The 15,181-nt window shown below is 53.0% G+C and overlaps 1 protein-coding gene across 18 annotated transcripts in view; it reads left to right on the forward strand.

Moving 5' to 3' along the window:
- dlg3 (discs, large homolog 3 (Drosophila)) overlaps window positions 1-15,181 on the forward strand; it is an 81,672-nt gene that overhangs the window by 49,108 nt on the left and 17,383 nt on the right. For 8 of the 18 annotated variants that reach the window (XM_088597279.1, XM_088597278.1, XM_088597273.1 and 5 more), the window contains 10 exons: window positions 1,360-1,413; window positions 1,870-1,920; window positions 3,201-3,325; window positions 3,953-4,122; window positions 4,246-4,382; window positions 5,012-5,156; window positions 5,539-5,713; window positions 6,602-6,748; window positions 13,467-13,623; window positions 13,746-13,848. In XM_088597279.1, coding sequence (XP_088453405.1) covers window positions 1,360-1,413; window positions 1,870-1,920; window positions 3,201-3,325; window positions 3,953-4,122; window positions 4,246-4,382; window positions 5,012-5,156; window positions 5,539-5,713; window positions 6,602-6,748; window positions 13,467-13,623; window positions 13,746-13,848 — 1,264 coding nt within the window. The remainder of the gene's footprint in view (window positions 1-1,359; window positions 1,414-1,869; window positions 1,921-3,200; window positions 3,326-3,952; window positions 4,123-4,245; window positions 4,383-5,011; window positions 5,157-5,538; window positions 5,714-6,601; window positions 6,749-13,466; window positions 13,624-13,745; window positions 13,849-15,181) is intronic. The other 10 variants (XM_088597284.1, XM_088597288.1, XM_088597286.1 and 7 more) reach the window with 4 other exon arrangements.

A 15,181-nucleotide genomic window follows, 5' to 3' on the forward strand; every position in this document is an offset into this window, starting at 1 on the left:
AGAGAGGGGCGTTTGTTACCTGCAGTTTTGACAACGAGCATACTCTGTGCCTGTGATCTGTGCGCAGAAGCTGGGTGTGTTTTTTGGACAAATGAACAAACCTCTGCAGCAGATTGTGACGCCTCATCTCTCAATATGAATCCTGTTTTTAGGAAACAGTAAATCCTATTAAACCTCTATGGCAAATGTGTGGTACATGGAAGACAAATCTGCAAGATAACCCTACAGTATGTATGTATCAATATATTTGTTTGTAGATTGTACTGTCTTCTAGAGATTGGCGAGAAAAACAAGCAGTCAGTTGAGCTGATAGTCTGCAACGCATTAAAATAACACCACGATGTTTGTCAGGGAAGCACAGTGGTAAAATCAAGAGAATGGCAAACTATTCTCAGCTTCTCTCCCAGCAGCAAAGGTTCCACACGCTTGCCTGTCTGAGCTGCTGCATTGCTGTGTGCAGCTCGATGAGATCAATACAGGGAACAGAGGGATGTTGCGTGGAAAAGGCCATTAATGTCAAGCTGCGCAGCATGGCACCTTCCCGTGATGCTCTGCTCTTCACTGCCAGCTTTCTGTGGAGTGTCTGTTCTGGATATTCTAGGAGCAGAAATTTCTTCTCCGAGAGGAAGTATGGTTTACATCATTGAGATAGGACATCGTCACAGGTTCTTCCTGTTACAGAAAAAAAAAGCTGTTGGTGTCTCTCTAAGGCTAATCACTGTGCATCAAGGCCACCCTGACCTTTGTGCTTCACGCACCTGTTGTGACTCTAGGACACAAGCCTTCTGCTGACAACTAGAGCAGGCATCAGTGTACACTGGGACACGGGAGCAGAAGTCGCAATAGATGTCTGACAGCCTGAATTCTTGTCTTGCCAGCTTTGCAAGAGCTGTACAGATGTACTGACAGCCTGCAGCAGTAAATCTCAGGACCAAATGAAAGGGTGCAGGTGGTAAAATTAGAAGAGCATTTGTTTGCTCTGTGTACCAAAGATGAGACCAATCCGACCGTCATGAAAACCTGCCCTAATTTTAGAAATCCACCGTTGCGCGGCATGAAGCGTGTGTCAGTAAAGCCCACCAATCCTCAGCAAGAGGCCTTTCGCAGTGGTGTTCTGCACGTGAGCTGGACTGGGCCATGGGAGTGCCCTACAGCCTTCCTTCATATTACTATCCTTGTGCCAAACAACACAAATCAAACAGGTCCCGTCTGTCTGTCTTCCGGCAAAGGCTGATGGCACACATTATATATTATATAATAATATAATATTATTATATTAATAATAATAATTCCGGGACAGCTGGAATGCAGGGAGCTCCTGCACTCCGATGTGACTCTGTCTCTCTCTCTCCCCCGCAGGCCAACCCCCCTCCTGTCATCGTCAATGCAGACTCGCTGGACCCTGGCCCTTATGTGAGTATCGCGTGCCCCTTCGGTGCTTCCGATCCCCTGACGATTTCGCTCATCCTCTCCGTGCTCGGCGAAGGTGCAAGTGGCCTCCTGCCCTCACACGCTCGCCCGGCCTGCCTGCTGCCCTCTCTCCTGTCGCGCTCTGTTGTAATCGTGCTGTTGTAATCGTGCTGTGTCACGAGTGGCACAGGGAGCCTGTGCCGGTCTCCCAGACCCTCCATACGCCTGTTCTCCAAGAGGGCCGGCGCTGCCTGTAGGATCATGTTGCTCCTTTAATGAAAATCCGTGAATTTGCACATTAATTTGGAGCTATAATGCAGGATGGTTGTTGTTTTTTTTCCACTGGCTACTTTACACTGTACCTTTGAAGACTTCACAGACGCTATCAGTGTTGTGGTAATGGTTATTGTCCTGTTCGTATTATTAATAATAATAATCCTGGTCTTCCGTTTGTGGCAGGTCAACGGGAGCGATGGGATGTACAAATACGAAGAGATCATTTTGGAAAGGGTGGGTTTTATGAAGACTCATTATCTCATTGTCAGTATATGAATGATAGGAATATAGGATATCAATTTATATTTATGGCATTACAGTTATGGACACTTATAGTGTTGGGACAATGTCTAAGAAGTCTTTTCTTTTATTCTGATTTTTTATTCTAAATGGTTAATATTATCTTGGACCACTAGAGGGCAGAAGTCGCCATGCTTTCTGGTCGAGGTGTTTAATGTTGGTTTTAAGACATTCTTAGCGAATTAAAAGGACAAACGCTGTCTCTTTCGGTAACTGGAGACGTGCTCCAGAGAGACTGGGACACATCTCTGGGTACAAGGAGAATTGTGGGAGTGGGAGTGAAGAACACAACACAAACTGGGCGGAGTGGTGCCTCTGTGGCTCAGGATCTGCGCCTGTGGCTGGAAGGTTGCTGGTTCGAATCCCATGGCTGGCAGAGAGATCTTACTCCGTTGGGCTCCTGAGCAAGGTCCTTAACCCCAACTGCTCCAGGGGCGCCGTCTAAATGGCTGACCCTGCGCTCTGACCCCCAGCTTCTCTCCCTGTCTGTGTGTCTCATGGAGAGCAAGCTGGGGTCTGCGAAAAGACAAATTCCTAATACAAGAAATTGTATATAGCCAATAAAGTGATCTTATCTTATTTTAACTGTTCAGAAAAATGTTGTCCTGGCAGTCTGCTCTGAGTGTATCTGATTGTGTGGATCTGCACTGGACCAGCTTTAGTGTTAGAACTGTCAGTGCTGGGCTGCAGTTTGACTCACCAGAGCTGAATGAATTCAGAAGCAGCCGTCCAACTATGTGAAGAGAGGGCTGTATGCACTCTTAATAAAGACATAGCTTTTGTTGTTAAATGCCATGACCCACATACCAGGTGGACACATTAACAATCTCGTATTATTATTTTAGTGCACCGCAACAGCCCGGTCTGATGAGTATATGGATAAGATAACAAAATTTTGTAGCAATCGGGCCTTGTCAGGTGTAGTCTCAATGTCAGCCTTAACAGCGTTTGGAAATATCAGCCATGCCCATGGTGGGGATCAGGGTCCAAGCAGACGTGCAGTGTGAGGAGTTTGGGATGCTGAGCACTGCACAGCTCTCGTGGCTCTATCACGCGAGGCCTGCCGGCACACTGCTGCAGGCTGCCCCCAGACACTTAGACCGAGATGGTCAAACAGTAAAAGGACGTCCAACGTCATTAACCTTCAGCAGGGACTCATCAGGTGAGAGCAGCGTGGACGTGAGGTATACTGATATTTCCTCGATCACACTCAGGGTAATTCCGGGCTGGGATTCAGCATTGCCGGAGGCATCGACAATCCACACATTCCCGATGACCCAGGGATTTTCATCACTAAAATAATCCCGGGAGGAGCTGCAGCCATGGACGGCAGACTGGGGTACGTGCCAAATGCCTCTCTCCGTCACACCTCTGCTGAAAGCCTGTCCGCATGTCCGCCTCTGCCTGTCCGCCTCTCTGCCTGTCCGCGTGTCCGCCTGGTCGCGTGTCCGCCTGGTCGCGTGTTCGCCTGTCCGCCTGGCCACCTGCCTGATTGTCCGCCTGTAGTTGATGTAGATTAACATCACGACAGCTGAAGCAGGGGTCCCCAGCCCTGTTCCTGGAGGTTCTCACACCTGCCGATTTTCATTCCAGCCCAGATTAAATATCTAATCGAAGCCTTAATTGAACTAATGACTGCCCTGACTGGACTATTTGCAACTGGGATTTTACTTGACTAACAAAATGCAGAAAATGCAAACAAATTTAAGACCCGAAAACAGTCAAACAGCTCTATTAATTCTCTTAAGTCGATTAGTAGTTCAGTTGTGTATCGTGAGGGCTCAGCTGGAACACAAGCCAGCAGGAGTGTGGGCCTGTGGGCCCAGGATTGGGAGCCCCTGATCCAAAGCTTTTTGTCCTGTTTGTGTCCTGTGGTGGTCAATCTCTGCCAGTCTGTGGACCGCATGACGTAATGGAGTCTCTCCCGAGGGCTAACTGCAGGCTCTCTCTCCTTGTCCCGGCGCAGAGTGAACGACTGTGTCCTGCGCGTGAATGAGGTGGATGTTTCGGAGGTGGCCCACAGCCGGGCTGTGGAGGCTCTGAAGGAGGCCGGGCCTGTGGTCAGGCTGCTGGTGAGGAGGAGACAGGCCCCACCGGAGACCATCGTGGAGGTCAACCTGCTCAAGGGACCCAAGGGTGAGTGTGTGTACACACACACACACGGCCGGAGGAGGGGGAGCGGGTGGCCGAGCACATTCCCAGGCCCGTGCGGAGGCGGACGCGGTGATGGTGGTGTGGTTTTCTCCTCTCCCCCGCCAGGGCTGGGCTTCAGCATCGCGGGCGGCATCGGCAACCAGCACATCCCCGGCGACAACAGCATCTACATCACCAAGATCATCGAGGGGGGGGCCGCGCAGAAGGACGGGCGGCTGCACACCGGGGACCGCCTGCTGGCTGTGAGCCCCTCTCTCTGCCTCTCTAGCGAGACTCGCGTGCCTCCGGAGGGCGTCCTGGAGTCTCGATGACTTTCTGAAGGATGAATGAAGTGCCCTGCATCAGAACAAGCACTTCTGTGCAGTATTTCGTCGGGGTGAAATGGGTGGCCTGCTGGAAGTTTATGGTTCTGTGTCGGATTGACCGGTTGTGATGCCCCAGCGGCACGAAAATGATAGAATCATTTGAATGACTGTCATTTGAATGAGTGAGGAAGCAATAAAAATACGTGCACTGATGAGCCATAAATTACATAGAGAAGCCATAAAACGCTGTTAGCTGCAGAGGAAATGCTAAACACGCTTTGTATGAGAGCTGTGAAGGCATGTTTTAGTGACTTTTTTCAGTTTTTTATCCTTTATATTGTGAAATCCAGAATTCAGGTGTTTTGGATTCCAGTCTTTCCTCTGTGTTTCTCTTGAGCGTTCGGTGACCAGATCCGTGCACAGGAAATGCCCTGTTCCACATGCTTGCCCTGTTGGTCTCGGTGTTTATGTGGCAGCTGGCCCACAGTGGCAAACCCCTGCTTGCTGTGCGCGGATCACTGTGGCTCCACACGCCCCTGACCAGCGGGTCCCGTGTCTCTGCGCAGGTGAACAACATCAACCTGCAGGACGTGCGCCACGAGGAGGCGGTGGCGGCGCTGAAGAACACCTCCGACATGGTGTACCTGAAGGTGGCCAAGCCGGGGTCGGTCCACCTGAACGACATGTACGCGCCCCCGGACTACTCCAGCAGTACGTACCTCCTGCTGCTCCTGCCCCACGACAACAGCCCGGGCGGGGGGCCTTCAAGCCCAGCTCGCCATCCCCGAGGGGCTGGGCCAGTCACTCCAGTCTACAGGGGCTTAGGCCTCTGACATCCACCTGCTCAGGCTGAAAAGGTTTAAAGGCTACAAACAGGGCCTTCCAGTCTTTCACCTTCAGCAGATCACATGATACATTAGGCTCCGGTACTGTAGCAGGTCTAAACATGGTAATTGTACATCACAGGACTTTGATCAACAGTACCACTGTAAAAGTGCTGCACAGTGCACAGTAAGCTACCAGCCTTCCTTTCTGGGGCATTGCTGAGTGGCAGCAGTACTCCGTTTTAATCTGTCGTTCTTTCTCTCTACTGGTCTCTCCCTTCCTCCAGCCTTCCCCGCTCTCGTCGATAATCACGTCAGCCACAACTCCAGTATGGCCTACATGGGTGGGGTGGACCCTAAGCCTGCCTACCAGCCTCCTCAGGTCACGCCCTCCAGGTACTCCCCTGTGCCTCGTCACATGATAGGGGAGGATGACTTCACAAGGTCAGTCAGCGCTTTGATGTTGTGCTACTGTTCTGTGTACAGCTTTGAGACCTTCAAGAGAATCATGATAAACTTGTGTGTGTGTGTGTGTGTGTGAGAGACAAACACTTCTGAGAGTGCAAAACCTCTGAGCGTGCGACCTTAACCTTTTTGAAAGCTAATGGCACATTTTAATCATTTCAAAACCTATGTTGATGGTGAAAAAGCCAGAGGGATGTACTGACAGCAGTTTCATTTCGTTACTGGGTGAAAGAAAGGCGGCTCACAAGACGTGAGAGCTGGAGAAGCTGGGAAACAAGGGGAAAGTCTTGAATGGGACTTGTGAGGGATTTGTACAATTGTCAGGCGTGATTCTATCAGCTTCCCAGCAGCTGGGATTGAGCTGAGGTAGAGCGGTGCAGAAATGGACCCAGCATGTGCTCCTGACCCGCGGTGAGGTCAGAACTATTAAAAACCAGACAAGTAAAACTGCCTGACGAAGTCTTAGCACTGTAATTAGCCATCTTTTTTTGCAAGTGGTCCCAGTCCGTGTGCTGTATACGGACTCGGGATCCTGGGAACGAACTCCTGGTGGTGCCAACCATCCGACCGGACCCAGCCAGCTCTTATCCCTGTTTCACACTGGAGCACTGTGACCAAGCCGTTTGTCCCCTGGACCCTGGCGAAACGGCAGCAGTCGGACCCGGGGCCGGCGAGATCCTGCGTGCCGGTCCGGATGTTGGAGGTGTGCGGGGAGCAGGGCTGTGCTGTGTTGGCGTTGCGTGGGAGCAGTATTGTAGCCGGGCAGTGTGGTCTGTGGACGCTGGTGTGTTGTGACTAACTGCCCCCTCCGTTCACAGGGCTGTGAGGACTGACACCCCGCTCACAGTCTGATTTCTATACCCTCAGCAGGGCTGAACCCATTTACAGTGTCATCCACAAACCTCAGGGGGACACCAGCCCTCCCTCCCCCCACCTCTACAGGGTGCCCCGGGACGCGGGTTTGTGTCCCATGCCCTCTGCCCTGCGCCAAGGCCTGGTGCCCTCGTCCGGCAGGTACTAACACTCCCGCCTCACTGCGCTGCGCTTCGCTAACCCTCCTGTCGCTGCCCCCCGCGGCCCCCCGGCCCCTGGGGGGTCCCGCTCTGCTCTGTGTGGGGAGGGGTGGGGGGGGGGCTGTTGTGCAAGTGGAACGTTGTGCTTTGGCGGGGGAGGGGGGGGGGGGCGGCTGTGTGTTTTGCTCTGCTGGGTTGCGGGTTGCGCAGCGAGCGAGGGCAGAGGGGCCGTTCTGCTTGCGCTGCTGACGCCTGCGCTCGTAGGGTACGGTCACACACAGGCTGGCGCCCTGTTGCCCTGTTGCCCTGCTGCCCTGCCGCCCTGCCACCCTGCTGCCCTGCTGTCGAGGGTTGTCTGTGCTCCATACAGCTGTCTGTCTGTGATACAGCAGTCTATACATGTCCTACCACACTTCTCCCATCCAGTATGTCTGCATAGATGCGGTCTAATACACCACTCAAGTGTGGCACCAGGAATGACCTCGACAGACTCTGGGCTCCTCCACCTGGCTAGCTTGCGTGGCAGCTGGCTGTGGTCCTGGCTGCTGCTGGCTCTGCTCACCTGATGGACACCGCCCACCTCCGGCGTCCGTTCACCTCAGGAGAAGAGCGAGCTGTGTCCGGGTTGTATTTTGAAAACCACAGGTTCATGCGGCCCAGTTTCTCTAAGTTTGTGCGTGTGTGTGCCTGTGTGTGAGTGTTGTCTGCTGACTTCACTGAACACCAGGGAGATACAAAGTTTCCTGTGTTGTAATGGTACGGAGTTACTTAGTGTGTCAGGCTTGTTGTTACTAGACCGTCTGATTTGTAATGGTTTATTAGGTAAAGTCAGTGTTCCAGTGAAGGCTAAAAGATAGAGCTGTAAACACCCAGTCCAGGTGGCACTCTGCCAGCTGTGTCCCACCAGTTTGCAGATCAGAGTTACAGTGGGCCTGTCACTTTCCGCACTCTGTGAGATAGTCACTTGTGTCTTAACTTTAAGCTGCATTTGTCTGAAATTCTTTGTACGTTTCTTGCTCGGTCACGGACAGTAACGGTAAGGAAGGGTGCAGACAAGGAGGAAGCCGATAGGCCCTTACGGCCCATTTGGCAGTTGGTAGTGAATTGATCCCAGGATCTCATCCACCCTTCTCTAGTAAAAAAAAAGAGAGAGCATCGGCTTCAGCAACATGGCTGGGTAGCTAGTTCCATACTCCCGCACCTCTCTGTGCAAAGAAGTGCCTCCTGTTCTTGGTTTCAAACGCACGGGATTCTGCTCTGGTTCGCGCCTCACTGCAGAGGGGTGACATCAGCGCACAGGGCAAGGGGGTTTTCACGGGAGCTGGTCGGGTTCAGTCATGCGGGCTGCCAGCGAAGTGGAATGTTTTCCCTCCTTCCTCCTGGTGTAAATATAAACACTCGGCCCCGCTGCTACCATAAATGTATTGAAAAGCCGACGTCTGTTGCTACACGCGGGCCACATTCCTGCTGCTGTCGTACTTCATCCAGACACGGGGAAACAAGGCCATATACACGCTGCGGGCCAGCAGGCGCGCGCAGGCTCCGCGTGACCGGGGGTCGGGGGGAAAGTGCGTCCGTTCGGCTGTTTGCGTGGCTGTAGCCCAGGATCTCAGACGCCTGCCAGCGCGTCAGGGGCTCCTGTCTCGCGCGTGGGGAACGGAGTGTTGTCGCGGCTGGAATCACTGCTGTCCGTTTCACCAAAAGCCTTAATGCAGCAGATTCAGGGAGAGCTGGGGTTTTTTTGTGCAGCATGGAGTGGAAAATGCCCGGGATTTGGCTCACATGTGGTTTAATTTGGTTGCGATTTCTAAATACAATGTTTAGAAAATAGAATTCGGAAAAATTCTCCATATTTCCGTATGAAGCTGCAAGTTTCAAGTCAAGTACCCTATAATGTTATTAACTCATCCAGAAATTATTCCGTGGCTTTATTTGGCTTTAGAACTGCATGTTAGTGGTGGAAGATAGTTGTTGCTTTGCCTGTTCTGTGGGGAGCGTGTCTTGAGTATCACTATTGCTGCTGGAGCAGAACACTAACACTCTCCCTGGGATGCTGCAACATGTAAACGTGGTAAACTGACTCACAGGCTGAATCCTCAGATCGCTGTGGGTCCATCTGCACAGCCCCCGCAGAGAAACTGTCACCAGGACGAGTCCATCACTCGCCCTGCGCCGGGCCTGCTCTTCCGTTGTCCTGGTGAAGCAAGAATAAATAACGCTAAATGAAACTCTGAAAATAAAATGGCATTTGAAAAAAGCCAGACCAGAAAAAAAAACATCAAAACTTGGCGGCAGGAAGTGAAGAAACGAGCAGTGCTTTCCTCTCCCCTGGCCCTGCTGCTGCTGCTGCTGTCCCCCGGCCACGTCCGTCTCCTGTCTCTCCCCTGCTCCGCGGTGCCGTCCTGCTGGGTCCCCATGACGACGAGCCAGTTTTCTCGTGCGCAGCTCTCGTTTGCAGTGACACGGCGAGCCATCGCAGGCACAGAGCTCATGTTCTATGACTGACGCCTGCTCCATGCTTATGGAGGGCCAGCCTCTGCCCGACTCGTACCAGCCATATAGCACATCAACCCATCATGAGACCGCCTGGTCTAAAAGCAGCCCTTACATAAAGAAAGTGGCTTCTGCGAACCGCTGTGTAGGATTTCCAGGAACAGAGGTTCATCTAATCGTATGCAGTTAATTCCAGGCCAAGGTATGCAGTAAAACTGCGGTTTTTAACTCTCTCTTCTCTGCCCAAGCTGTGCTGATGAAGCTGAGCTTTGCTTACCTGCCACAGTGTACATACAGATGACAGAATGACCCAACAAGTTATCGTGTGTAGCATTCATTGACCCTGCCGTATTTTAATACACAGTGAAAGTTGTTTTTTTATTGCAGGGTAACACCACGGTTGCAAGTTCAAGATCCAGTCGCTTAGAATTCATATGTGTTTTTCGGAGACAACAAGGCCTCCAATTAGATGAAGCAGAATTTGAGTTCAGGTTAAAGTGGGAGAAAACGTGCTTAATAGCCAAGGAGACCAATGGCAGGGTGAGGCTAAACTCAATGAGGAACAAAGTGAAAGGCTAATGAGTGAAAGCGGCTGGTGTATTTCTAGCTTCTAAACCAGGCTTGGAAAAGGGATGTGCATCAGAAGAAAGAGGTTTTCCTTGCAGACACTGGAACAAATGCCGTGTCTTGGGTTGCAGGGTTGATGGGTCTGCAGGGACTGGGACAGAAGTTCCACCTACAGTATTCTGGCACAAAAGTACGTTTCGAAAAGATCACAGAGGCTCGTGAACCTGTGGGAGAAATCCAACAATGCTGAATTCACGGTTTTTCGAAATTAAAAATGTTTTGAATTATTACTCTCCAGATCCAGATCTATCACCACTTGAGAGCTGGTGTTACTTTTTATTTTTAAGAAACTATTTGAATTTTCATCTCTCAGTGATAGATGAGCATAAAATATTAATTTCTTCTTCGTGCTGTTTAAAGCAGATGGATTTGCGGTGTTTACTTTAATCATGGCACATCATCTTCGTCTATAAAATAATGCACTGTATGCCTCCTCACAGCCCTGCAGTCAGGCTATGAGGGTCTAACGGCGGTGTGGAGCGTGATGCCCTTCCTGAAAGAGAGAAGCAGCTGCGCATGCCTGTGTCATGTGACCTATGCACTCAAGGTGCTTCAGTGCCGTCTGCAAGTGTGGAAGAAACTGTTCACATCATCACTCGTCACCCAGATCAAGGATGCAAAGCCAGCTGATGGGGGAGACAAGAGTGCATGGTGTTAGTGACTTGCCACACTCCCAGCAGTGCGCCAGAGCGATAGTGTAAGGGAACCTGCGTCTGTATAACACAGAGAAAGTGGCGGGCAGTTCATCACGCGGGAGAGAGAGAGAGCTAGAGACAGAGCATGGAGTGCAGGGGGCTCAGCGCTGCTTCCTGGCCTTTCCACTGTTTACATTCCCAGAGTTTATGAACAAGAGGAGCAAAGAGATGCCTAAACACAGAGGAGCCCAGTCCCTGTATCCGTTGTATTCTGTCACTCCCAGGCACTGCCAGTGGTGTAAATCAAACCAGGCTTTTGTGCATCAGACCGACCATGATTCTGTGGATGTCCTCAGATCTGCTCATCGTGGTCAGAAGCAGGGTGGCTTTGGCATAAGAGGTCAAAGGGCAGGCCCTCTGTGAGTGATCGTTATTAAATCGTCAGAAGTTTCTGTAGAGCAGAAATAAGTGCAAATCTTCAGGCCCAGTTTTTAGAAGCGCTGAAAATGGCTGTGCACAAAATATAGTTTTGGCCTCGACGTATTTATATGCAAAAGCGGATTTATTCATTGTTTCTCCAAAACAAAGAGACTGAGCTGTTCTCTGAGAGCTGAGAACTGCGAGGTGATGGGATCTCCGATCGTACTTTTTCATTGGCTCAAATGTGGGAAAAGTGGGCAATGGGAAGAGCTGCAGGGTGTAAAAGCATTGAGTCTGAGCGGCTGTGTACAGGAGCCCAGGAGTAGGGCTGCAGATACTGTAGCTGCAGCAGCTCTGTGGTTGGAGAGAGAGCCGACAGGGCTCGGCAGTGGGATGCACTCCCTCCAGGTCTGGATTCATCACCGTTGTCTTCTTTTTTCAAATAATGGAAATGTCGACGCAGGCAGTAGACTCACGGAAGCGCTGATATGGAGGTCGCTGTCCCGTGCGGGGCTCCTCGTCGGTCTATCCCCAGGGAACGCGCAGCTGCGCTCCCTCTGGCGCGTGGGTGTGGGGAGCTGAGGGTTAAGCTCGGAGAGGAGGGAGGGAGGCAGCGAGAGCGGGACCTGCTTCCCATCACGGGCTCGGCGTGCCTGAGCACAGACGCGCAGACCGCCCTCCGGCTCTGGGGAGGCCAGAAGCACGCCGCCGGACCGCAGCCATGTTCACGGTTAACGTGTCGTCCTCCATGTCGTTTGTGGGCGCCCCGTCGGACCGCCGAGGGAAAAGGCGACCCTCTTTTAAGCTGAAGCCGAGTGACCCCAGGTAACCCCGTCCGCCCGCTCGCCTTGGCCCCGGCGTGTGGTCCTCCTCTGTCGGCTCGCGGCCCCCTGGGGTGCTCTCCTGTCCTCCGGAGCGCATCCGGTGTGTGCTGAGCCCCGGTCCTGTCGGCTGTGCAGAGGGACTCACAGAAGGGCTCTGTGTCGTCTCCGTCTCGGGGCTCGGGACTCAGGGCTCAGCTCATTCTCACGCCCCAGTTCACCTGGGATACTGGGAGAGAACTGGATACAGGTGCTGTTCAGGAAGAGGGGTGTTGTGTCTCAGGACGTTTGGATCTTCTGGTTTTGAGTCTGTAGCTGGCTGTTGGGAGCGGTTGTATCGGTGCAGTAATTGTGAGAGGGGGCACAGTACACTCCCCCTGGGATGTTTACTGTCAGAACTCAGTGCTGGAGTTTCTCTGCTGTGGAGCCTCTGCTCTTCAGTAGGACCGGCTCCAGCAGTCAGCTGAGCGCTGTGTGCACAAATACAGGGTCTATGTCTGCAGCTCGTCTCATCTCACGTACTAAATTTATCCTCGTTGTTGTGCAAGGTTGCTGTGAACAGGCAATTATTCTCATCTCAATGCTTAATGCATACCTATTAATTATTGAAAAAATGCCTTACGCAGCCAGGAGGAAACTGTTTTAGACAAATGTTCTCTGGAAATAAATGAAATGAAAACTAACAGTGCTGTAGAAACCCTGGTACAACAATCATGTCTTCACCTTAGTGCAGATCTTTTTGTGCCCAGCTCATGTGAAAGTGTTCTCATTTTACCAGCTCGGGGAAGCTGTGTGTTTCTGGGCCACAGTCTGAGGGACATTCAAAGTTGAATAAATGAGAAACATGCGATGCAGAGGGAAGAGAGGGGGGGTGCCTTTTCTTTTTTTTTTAACCGGCCTCCGGCAGATTTTTCTCAGTTTTAATTTCGATTCAGGGTGCTTTGTTGGCACGACCGATGGGTGCAATCGGTGTTTTCAATCCTAACCACAAGTTTCCGAGAGGATTTGACTCCTTCGTCGGGACGCCGCGGGGCCGGAGCACAGAGGAGGCTAGGCGCGAGGCAGCTGTGAGCTCAGCGGCGTTCCAGACACACGGGGGGGGGGGGGGGGGCGCGCGCCTGTGTGGTGGGGGGGGGGGGGGTGGGCGAATGGACGCCGTTGCTTCGTTTATCCACTAGAGGGGGGTGTCCGCGTCACCGAGCCAAAACTCCAGTCCTGCTCGCAGAAACACAAGAACGACAACTACGATGTCTCGTGATGAGGTTGCTGTTGGATGATGTTTTTTTTTTTTTTTACACTTTCACGTTTAATTTTTTTTTTGACTCTTCAAACGCTTGGAGACGCCGCACTGCATGGCGGGCGCCGTGCTCGTGGGATCGCTCCCGGCTGCCTGCGCTGTGTCGCAGAAAAATGAAGCTGCCTTTTCATTCTCCTCAGCTGCCTCCCGCAGGGAGGTAGAGGTGGAGAGGTACTAAAGTCCCCGTGTGTGTGTGGAAGGTGTTTTCTTCGTGGATGCGTTTGAAAGTATTCGCTTTCAGACATGTATGCGAGCGCTGCTCTGTAAAAACCGTGGTGTGGGCCATGGGCTATATATGTCACAAGAGTCTTCCTGTAATATATCTATCGACCATGCTCATGTGTGAGGTGTATATTCCTGTCCCACCCGGATCTCCTCTGCGTGCTCCTGCCCCTGCTGACGGGCTGTTCCCTGCTTGTTTTCCAGGGAGCCTCGCAAGATCCTGCTGCACAAGGGCTCCACCGGCCTGGGCTTCAACATCGTGGGGGGCGAGGACGGCGAGGGCATCTTCGTGTCCTTCATCCTCGCCGGGGGTCCGGCGGATCTGAGCGGGGAGCTGAGGCGAGGCGACCGCATCCTGTCGGTGAGTCCCCGCGACCCCCATCCCCCCCTCCGCCGCGTCTCCCCGCGTCTCCCTCGCCGTGCGCTGCCCGTGGAAATCGACCCCGCATCCCAGCGCCCCTAAAGTCCGTGTGTCCCTCTCAGGTCAACGGGGTCAACCTGAAGAACGCCACACACGAGCAGGCAGCCGCCGCCCTCAAGAGAGCTGGACAGACAGTGACCATCATCGCCCAGTACCGGCCAGAAGGTAGGACCCTGGGGCACCCCGTCACCCCCTGTCGCCTGCAGCCCCCGTATCTCTGCGTGCTTGTGGGGTGCTGGCTCTCGGACCTTGCCCTGCCCCCTGTCCGTCCGAGCTGACCCCCGTGGCGCCCCTTCAGGCTGGGGGAGCCCCACCCCTGGGGCTTTCATCCCACCCCCCTTCAGCCTCAGGTGGCCTCCCACACAAGGTCTTTGACCGGGAACGTTTGCCGGGTGTCCTTCTGCTCGGAAGTTGGCAGTTGTCTTGAGCTGCCCAGGTCCGGTTCAGCAGCTCCCCGCCGCGGGCAAGATCTGCACGCAGCCCGCCGTTGAAAACGGAGGTGAATCGTGCCGCCACCCGGGTGGAGGGTGCGACCGGGCTGGGAGTCCTGTCCCGGGACCTGGAACCCTGCACCCTGACTCATCGGGATGGTGCTTCGTCTGGCTTGGTGCACAGAAAGCAGTCTCAGCTGTGGTTGCTCAGGCCTGTACTTGGGCTTAAACCTCAGGTGTTTGTTTTTGTGTTCAGCGCTCTCTGCGTGCAGCACCGGGGGGCACCTTTCACAGTGCAGCCCGGCAGGTGTGGAAACGTCCCTCACATCGGATACTGAGATGCTCATGCCTGCTCACTCCATCCACCGAGAGGACGCGCCTGCGCGCGGCTCTGCCTGGGACGATGGTGGCGATGACAGGGAGGAGGTCATCGTGCTTCGCTGATGGTGCCTTAGTGCTTAAACACGTGGATGTACAGCAGAGCCCGACTCAGCCTGAGCGAAAAAGATCTCCCAGACTAACCCGGCGTTAGCACAATCTACCCGGCTCTCGGCTCGTACTGCCAGACCAGGGCGATCTCGGGAAACGTGCGCCGATTCCACAACTTCAGGGCTCCTTTTTCCTGACGAGCGCACCGAGGTCACGCCGGCAGCAGTATGTTGGTTTTAAAACGATCCGTCTGTGTTGGCCGGTCTCACCCCCTTGGCCGGCGGCCATGTCCACACCTGACCCAGCTGCTGGCACCCACCTCTCTTGAAGAGGGTCTTGGACGAGGGCACGGTGGAGTTGCGCTGGGTGGCTTTGAGGTTTTGCGTGCGACCTGATCTCGGTAAAAGAAAAGGGAGGATTCGATGTCAGTTCTCGAGCACACAAAGAACTGCAGAGAATCCCCCCCAAAAAAATATTACGGCACATGGGAAAATTGTGGCATAAGTGGGCCAGATTTCAGGAGTGTGCCAACATAGCGTTGGGCTGGCGCTGCAGACGTTTCAAAAATGTAGTGCAGTATTCAGGAACCTGTAACTACATTTTTAGCAAGGGAAAGCGAAAATCCTTTAATGCTCCTC

The sequence above is a fragment of the Lepisosteus platostomus genome, chromosome 10 (assembly GCF_059453375.1).
Source record: "Lepisosteus platostomus isolate fLepPlt1 chromosome 10, fLepPlt1.hap1, whole genome shotgun sequence".
Classification (NCBI taxonomy): Eukaryota; Metazoa; Chordata; class Actinopteri; order Semionotiformes; family Lepisosteidae; genus Lepisosteus; species Lepisosteus platostomus.